Here is an 8978-nt window from a genome sequence, read left to right as displayed (position 1 = left end):
GTGAATAAAGTTCGTTAATCCACATTCATAGCGAACAGAAGAGACCTGAGGCGGATGAATCCTGTTGAGATAAATCCCCGCAGTTCACTTCTGAGCGACCAGCCTGTCTACTGAGAGAAAACTTCTCTAAGTTCTGAAGCAGCCCCTGAGGTAACGTGTGAATGGGCTTGTCCCACACAGAGGAGGTGGTGGCTTGTGCTACTTCACAAATCCCGCATACTACCCTACTACATAGTATACTAGAACTGTACATGCGAGTCAGATCTAAGTATATACTAGTTAGTAGGGGAGTAGGAGACAATTCCATTTAATAACATACACCAAGTTTAATATCACACTTATTTCAGTAATGACAGGTTTTACTAGATGAGTCAAACAAACATAAAATATCATAACGTGTAAAAACTGGAAAGGCAGAAATGTGAGCAAGTCTGGAAAAAAAACGTTGAGTATTAATAAATGTCATCTTATTGTTTTGTTATTTATTTAAATATACATACACACTTGCCTTTTTATTATTATTTTTTCTACAGATATGCTAAAAGTGCATCTGCCAAGCCCTGTTCCAGTCAGTGTTCTACTCACTCAGGACCTGGTGATTGATAAAAAGTACTTGTTTGTGTGTTAAACTAAATAAAACCATAAACGTTATGTGTTTGATGTTCAGTATTTCAAAGATCCATTTGGGTTATGTTGTATTTAATACATGTTAACTAACGTACATTAATGTATGTCACTTATTCTTTCCTAAACATGGAACAAAAAAAATTGGATGCAATTGTAAGTAATGTAAAGTCACATGTTTAAGTGTTATTAACAGCTACAACAGGCCAAGAACTAAACACAAACTCAAGCATGCAAATTCAATAAAGTAAAAAAAGTCTGCCTTATTTACTTATTTCTGTTTAACTGAGGACGGCATTTAAATGAGTCAATTCAGGTGTGTATTCATATGTAACTGCAAATGCATTCTTAAAAAATACATAACAGCTTTTGTTTGTATCTTGCTATATATTTGTACTGTCTTTGCACTGTATTATTGGTACTGTAAATAAAGCATTGATTCAGACTCACTATCTACGTATATACGACTTAGCATTTTTTTTCATGGTCACTACTAAATAAGTACAATTTGCCAGTTTACTAGCTGCATATATCTAATGGCAACAAAGTTTACTCAGTTTGAGGTGCAGGATCCTCATGCTAGTACAGGTAGCACTGTTAGGACAGTCCTGATTTACATAAACACTACAGTTGCTGCTAATGCAATCAAAAATTTAATATGTCAGTTGTAGCTAAACATCGACCCAAATAAACCCCAAATAAAGCCGATCTCGGGGAAAATGATGCCTGCCTTCTTAGTGCCTTTCCAAGTACTAATTATAAAAAAGCAACAAGTTAGGTACATCAAATGAATCATGGGCATGTAATATACAACAAATACTGACAACTCTATAAACCAATTGTGCCCCTCCCTACTTACAAAACATTTTGCATGTTGAAGAGATGCTTATAAACATGCACTATAATAAAGACCATACACATGACTGACTTTACACCAAATAGTAAAGCTAAATCTGAAAATAAAATACTTAGACCTTTAAGTAAAAAAAAATACTCATGCCCGAACCAGAAGAACTGGTAAAAAATATAACAATCAAAACTTATAACAACAAAATCAAAACTTATTTTGTACAGTTATGTACACTTTTGACTTTTTTTTAATCTAATAAAGTGATTAAGTGGCTTCTAAGACTTATGGGGAACCACTCAAAACGAAAAAGCAAGAGCGAGTCCTCTAGGGCATGTTAAAACAGGATTATAACTTAGCTTAGCTTCTAAAAAGATGTAGCTTATGCCCTAATCCTTAGCGCTAGTACTAGCTAATGTTTAAATCATTAGTGCTAGAGCTGAAGTTAAGAATAAACACAGTAGGTTTAGAAGATTCCTAGCAGCTTATCTTTGGCTATGAAATCATTCATAATAAAGGTGCAATGATCCAATGCCAAGTATTAGTACGAGCCCGATAATGGCCTGAAACTCTAGCTAGGGTGGGATGTGACCTATTATCAGATTTAATCCACTGATGAATTTTATAATGTGACACAGGACAGAACACTTGTGTGTCTGTGATGCAGAAACTCATATTGATCACTGTGAGGACGTCAGGCTGATGCTTTACTGGCACATTTTTACAGCATTGTTATCAGTATTGGTTTAAAATGGGGAAAGTGTGATTATTAGGCTACGTAAAAGCGAGGGTCTCTGTTATATATTGCCAACATTATTAGCACTGTTAGAGTGAACTAAATTACACTGCACTGATGATTTAGCTCGCTGGTGAAACACTAGTTCATGCATTTAAATCATTCTTTAACACAAGCACTACATGTCACTGTCAAGCACTCATGGACAATCAACTTTTCCAATGCTTTAAAATCAGTTGGTGACCAAATATAACTTAAAATGAAAGGATAAATATTTGACCACTTTTATTTTTGTCAATGAATTTACTTTCAGCATATATATTCACTTATATATAATATAATAAAAAGTAATAATAAAATTAATAATAATATTAATACTATAGTATTTTGTTGTGAAGCCCCTGTTGACAATCACAGTCATAATATTTGCATGGCAAATAATATTTTTAAGCAATTTTTGCTGATTCCAAGATTAAAATAGTCTCACTAATAGACTTATATTTTTTAAAATACATAATCAGGAGATTGCTTTGCTGAAGTACATTTTAGAAACCATGCTTGAAAGTTCTGATGATGGTGGGTAGTGTTATTACATTGGAATTAATCTTTCATTGTTGGAATATTGACTGTCTCACATATCAGCCTGAGGGACATGGGTTAGATCCTCAAAATCCCAAAATCATTTAGATCTTTTCCTCTTGCAATATTTTTCCTAGGTAGAGGCCAACTAGGCTTCCTTAGCTTTTTTTTTAACGTCACATAGTATGAAAGGGTGTTGATGTATTAATACATGTATAATGCGTACCTAAAAGCATCTTCATGCATCTGCATGTTTCTCTGCTTTATTTATCACCTGTTTTTATGTGTTTCTCACGGCTTTAAGTGCAGAATGGACTGGTAAAAGTGACCTGCATGCCTTTTTAACCTTTTTCCACAGTAATAATCCATAAAACAGTTTCCTGGCATTTCTGTTCTTCGTTTCTTGTACGTCAGTATTCACATATACATTCCATCTCCTAAGAAAAACTCATATAAATAGGTACACAAGTTTTACCTTGACGTCAGTTACCAAAGTGGCAGACACGCACTTGTGTAGTGTCATCTGATGTCATCATGAGACAGAATGAGATGCTGATTTGAGTGAGGGTAGATGAGGAAGGATGGAGAGAGCATTACGAGGGGAGGGAGGAGGTAGGATGAAGCAGTCCCTGTGACATCACTCCAGCTCTTATATACTGGGTGGAATGGAGACCAGAGGTGCTCAGTCGATTCCTGAAAAAGCCAAGAGGAGACACGGCCATACAGGATCAAAGAAAGAAAACAAGATCAAATTGCAATTTGGACAACCAACCATCTAACCACTAATCCTATTTTTAAAAATTTTATTTCTTCTTCTTACTTTGCTTTGTTTAGATTCTTCTTTTTTCTTTCTGACCTGAGACTTTATGGACTTGGGCCTAGCCTTTAAGTGTGACGTCTGCAGGATTGACAGCAAGATGCAAGTGCAGTTGAGTTTTGTGGTGTTGCTCTTTCTGATGTGCAGCGGACTCTGTTCAGGTGAGCATGTTAACAGCACTGCACAAGCAGGTACAACTGAGCTAAGTTTCCTTTTCTGACATAAACCTGAAGTTTGAGAGAGGAAAAGTAAATTATATACAATGCAAACATGCAGTTCTTTAAAGTTCTTCAAAACGGAGAATAACAGACAGCATACTGTTACTCTGGCTCTGACCTTAGAACTGTGTTTGTACATTCAGTCCTAAATGTATATTACTGAGTGGTTAACTGTTTTGTATAAGCTGCATGTTAATAATTATTACATAACTACAAAATTTTTTTTTAGTATTATGGAAGAATATGCTTTAAGGTTTAAAACTTAATAACATGTCATCTAAAAATGACAATTATCAGTGCTCTTTACACAATCACACATATGTACACAGCAAAGGAGAACAAGAGGGACATTTAGATAATACATAAATATGATAAAGAAATAAATAATGAATGAAAGAAAGAAATATAATAATCTAAAATAACTAACATCTGTGTCAGTTTCAGCACTTACACATAGAAATAAAACCATCAAGGGGACAAATAATAAACTCTAATAAACATGTAAGAAAAGAAAACATAATTCAATAAAATACATTTTAAAAAAGACATTTAATTTTTTTCACCCCTCATATTTTTTTTCCCCCTTGTGCCCTTATGGTTCATGACAAATTATTTTTCTATTTATAACAAATAGATTTTTATTGGTTTATTGCAATGAATTTAGAGGCAAAATTGTGGTTCCCACACAAACTAATTGTTCAGACCAGACATCTGTAGAGTAGATCAGTGAAAAACTGCATGTGGCTATTATTTCCTTTTAGATGCTGGTCTGGGAAAGGAGGCGATGGAAGAGGAGATGCTGAGCAGTCTCTTTACTTCAGAGGTACACTTTAATTTTTTTTTTACACATATTGATATATGTTGTATATGACATATATAAACTATAATTGCTTAAATCAAATAATGAGGTTGTAAAGAGATTGGCTCAGGTTACTGGGCTTTGTCAGCATAGTCATTGGTCTATTAAATGAAAATTTGACAGAAGGACACAGTCATTTTTATTGACCTTACTAAATGACTAAAATCACTTTAGATCAACTTGAGATGATATTTGACATTTTGGTTTTAAGAATATGGGAACAAAAACGCTTGTAAACCCACTAAATTTACTATAGTATCAGCTGCACTTGATTGATTTCTATTTATACTCAGTTGTACTGAGAAGGTTCGTCCTCTTACACTTTTATACTGCTTACTATATTTCATTAACCTTTGCTAGATTTAGCAGTTCATTCAAAACACAGTTTTATCTTTACAAGTCTTCCAAAATAAAAGAACATTTATAAAAAGCCTTACAATGGATTTGTCCCCTGTCCAGAGTATTCCTGCCTTATTCCCAGTGTTTCCCAGTGGCCAGGATTAAACAGTTGATGAAAATGAAATGAAATTACTGATCAGTTGTAAAACAAAGATTTTTAAAGTGGCTTATTGACATATAGTCACAGATTACTAGGTTTTCCTGGATTATGAGAACACAATAGTTCGTGGTTTTTGAACAGCTCAAACTGAGGGGAGTTTCAGTGGAAACCAATAATACTTTTTAAAATCTTTTTTAAGTTTAATGTAAGTAATATTTCCAGTTAAAATAAATTGAAAGTTTGGTATATAGTCCCAATTTCTAATGGTTTTCTCCCATATCCCAAAAAAAGACAATTTAATTTGAGCTTTCATGTTTTCTTTAACCTTTCAAAAACATGTAAAAAAAGGATTAGTGACTCTATATTGCTAGTAATTTTAGTGGATGCAAATAAGTGTCCTGTGCCTTTAGATGCATTAAATACATTTGCAAACAATTTTTAACAATACATTTTATTATTTTGTTGTGGGGATGAAGTTTATTAAACTTTTTACATATCAGATAAGGATGCTCGGGTCATACTGCTGTGAATTATGCTAGCCCACTACTGCTGGGATTTAGTCTTTTAATCCCCAACGTTGCTATCAGCTGGTTGGGTGGCTACACACAGACATGATTGGCTATGTCAAGGATTTGTGGTGTCAAGTTTGCATGTTTGTGGTGTTATTGGCCAGCTGGGTGTCTACACACAAATAAGATCGTAATGGACTGCCAAACTGTTTCCCAGGGTTTCTTCATGAAATCCGAGCTGCTGCAACCCTGACCAGGATAAAGCAGTTGATAAAAATGTAATAAAATAATTTATATTTTATAGCTTTGACAAAACCCTCATAGTCCAATTTGTTTACTTATTTACTATCCACTTTACCTTAATAAGTAAGCATAAATAAATGAAGAATCTAAGCAACAAGCATTTCATTTTACATTTGCAACATCTAAAATGTAAAATTTAAATAGATTTATAACATAACTATTACTTTTATAATGAAAATCGCTGCAAAAATACAAGGAAATCTAAATATAAAAGTGGTTTATAACCTTGAAATAATAATAATAATAATAATAATAATAATAATTATTATTATTATTATTATTATTATCGCTGTGTAAAGGACAAAAATAAAAAGGTTCTGTTTTATAGAGAAAATTATTAATACACTATGCATGACAGTAAAATGCTGATCTCAGGGTTTGTGTTTAGGTACAGGAGAGTAGACACAACACCCCCCTGTGGCAGCTGCCGGTCCTTAACCTGTGCCGGATGCTCGAGAGGGTCAGTGAGCCCAGACAGGATGACTGGCAGATTGATGGAATCCCTGCAGACGACAGTCAGATAATTTCTTCTGCCATGAACCAGAATTTGTACGAGCTGCTGATCCTCTGCAGAGTCCTTCATCCCAGACAGGTAAAAACACAGAGATACACAACTGCTCCTTCCTACACTCAGAATACACACTTCTAACCTCCCAGTCAGGGTCTGCTCTACCTTATATTTATTTATTTATTAGGATTTCAAGTCATGTTTTACTTTTTGGTTACATTACAGGTAGTTACTCATTAATCAAAATTCATCAGTTCACAAGTTTAATGTCAAACACAGTCATTGACAATGTTGTATCTCCAGTTCACCTCACTTGCACGTCTTTGGACTATGGGAGGAAACCGGAGCTGCCGAAGGAAACCCACGCAGTCACAGGGAGAACATGCAAAATCCACACAAAAGGGATCAAACCCAGGACCCTCTTGCTGTGAGGCAACAATGCTACCCACTGAGCCACCGTGCCGCCCCTGTACCTTATAACCAACACAGAAATGTGCTTAGGTTACTTGGGGGCTCTGTAAATGTGTTGGTGCTATTATGGCTGTACCGTTGTGTCACAATAATTGAATAAAAAAAGAAATAAGGAAGAAAAGAAACAAAGAGAAGGAAAGAAAATAGATCAAATCCGAAGGATTTGCTCCTTGAGATGTGCAGTAACAATATACACACAGCAACATGGGATTTGGGGACCTTGGCTTGGATTATTGCCTCAGCCTGTAAAGTATTGCATCTTGGTCTAAGTAGGTAAAGATTTGAATGTGTGGTACCATGTGATGAATTTGTGCCAGGTTCATGCTATATGGCAAGTATAGGGCAAGTCACAGCCTAGTGGTTAAGGTACTGGACTAGTAATCAGAAGGTTGCTGGTTCAAGCCCCACCACTGCCAGGTTGCTGCTGTTGGACCCCCGAGCAAGGCCCTTAACCCTCAATCACTGTACTGTAAGTCACTTTGGATAAAAGGTGATAAATGCAGAAAATGTAAATACTTCCATTTTGCACCTTGACCCTGACCAGGATAGTGCAGGATAAAGTTTAAAAAGTTGTTTAACTGAGTTTTTATATTATTTATAATATTTATGTATATTTATGAATGTAGTCATTTGCGCTATGTTACACTATATGGCCAAAACTATGTAGACACCCCTCCTAATATTGGTCAAAGATCAAATGTTTAAGCCACACCCATTGCTAACAGGTATATAAAATCATTATATAATAATACAGTATAATCACCACTGTATAATAAGATCTATAAAGATGTGGTTTGACTAGTTTGCTGTGGAAGAACTCCACACACTTGCACGTGCCATGACCCCAACCACACTGAACACTTTTGGGATACATTGGAACACTGACTGTGAGGCTAGCCTTTAATGGGCATTTTTTTTTTAGCTTACAATTGTACATAATATGGCCAAAAGTATTAGGACACCTGACCATAAACTTGTTGAACATCCCATTTAAAAACAAATGGTATTAAACAGAATGAGCTCTATGTGATCTTTTCAGCTATAACAACACCCACGTTTCTGAGAAAGCCTCTCACAATAATTTGAAGTATGTCTGTAGGAATTTGTGCCTGTTCAATCAAAAGAGCATTTGTATGGATGGGTACTTATGTCGGTCAAGAAAGCCTCAACTGATGTTCCAGTTCACTATAGAGCCACAGTCTTTAAACTAAGCTTTTCTTTGTCTTTATAGATCATGCTTTGTGCACAGGGAAACAGTCATGCTAGAACAGAAAAGGGCCTTCCCTAAACTGTTGCTGCACGGTTGAAAGCATATAAACAGAATCAGAATCAGATTTATTGGCCAAGTATGTGGATACACACAAGGTATTTGGTTCCGGCTGATGGTATCTCTCTAATATAAATCCAATATACAAGTGGCAGACAGTGCACAAGAACATTAAACATTAAACACAAAAATATACAAACTATAAGACTATATACAGGCAATATATAGTTAATTTCCTTTATATAATTGTACAGTGACAGTTGTGGCTGAAACACACATATTCAATAATTTAAGTGGATGTCCCAATATAGTGTATTTCGACTCCTCTTTTATTTTCTCCTGTGTCTCTTGTTTCTGATCCAGCAATCCCAAGAATACTTTGAAGAGGACCAAAACAGCGAGAGTCCGCTGAAGAGAAAATCTCCATATATCCTGAAGAGGCAGCTGCACACCAAGAAACCTCGGCGACCATATATCCTGAAGCGAGGTTAATTTTACTAGCATCTAAAATCACCAATAAAAAGACACTTTACATTTTGTGAATATATTGCTATTTTCAAAGTAGTAATATCAAAGCAGTATTCATAGGTTCATGTGTTCATTTTGGGCTTTTTAGCAAACTGTTGCACTGTGTAAATAAAAAAAAGAAGCAAGTAAGTACTTTATGTTCCACTAAAAGCTTATTATACTGTATTTGTTTGATGTATATTTGTTTAGAATTATGATTACAATTGCATATGC

The 8978-nt window shown here is 35.0% G+C and overlaps 1 protein-coding gene across 1 annotated transcript; it reads left to right on the top strand.

Moving 5' to 3' along the window:
- The first annotated feature begins 3703 nt into the window (after positions 1-3703).
- On the top strand, positions 3704-8978 carry nts (neurotensin). Its single transcript, XM_063005141.1, has 4 exons — positions 3704-3764; positions 4583-4644; positions 6380-6583; positions 8601-8978. Exons 1-4 carry the CDS (start codon positions 3704-3706, stop codon positions 8727-8729), a joined length of 456 nt encoding a protein of 151 aa, XP_062861211.1. The 3' UTR covers positions 8730-8978.

Source organism: Trichomycterus rosablanca, chromosome 11 (genome assembly GCF_030014385.1).
Source record: "Trichomycterus rosablanca isolate fTriRos1 chromosome 11, fTriRos1.hap1, whole genome shotgun sequence".
Classification (NCBI taxonomy): Eukaryota; Metazoa; Chordata; class Actinopteri; order Siluriformes; family Trichomycteridae; genus Trichomycterus; species Trichomycterus rosablanca.
This window is presented reverse-complemented; position numbering and strand designations above follow the sequence as displayed.

What these genes read in the sequence shown, in the direction of transcription:
- nts (XM_063005141.1), top strand. Translation starts at nt 3,704, where the DNA reads ATGCAAGTGCAGTTGAGTTTTGTGGTGTTGCTCTTTCTGATGTGCAGC. An exon ending in GTGCAGCGGACTCTGTTCAG is followed by an intron (nt 3,765 to 4,582) that starts GTGAGCATGTTA and finishes ATTTCCTTTTAG; the next exon opens with ATGCTGGTCTGGGAAAGGAG. An exon ending in GAGTCCTTCATCCCAGACAG is followed by an intron (nt 6,584 to 8,600) that starts GTAAAAACACAG and finishes TTTCTGATCCAG; the next exon opens with CAATCCCAAGAATACTTTGA.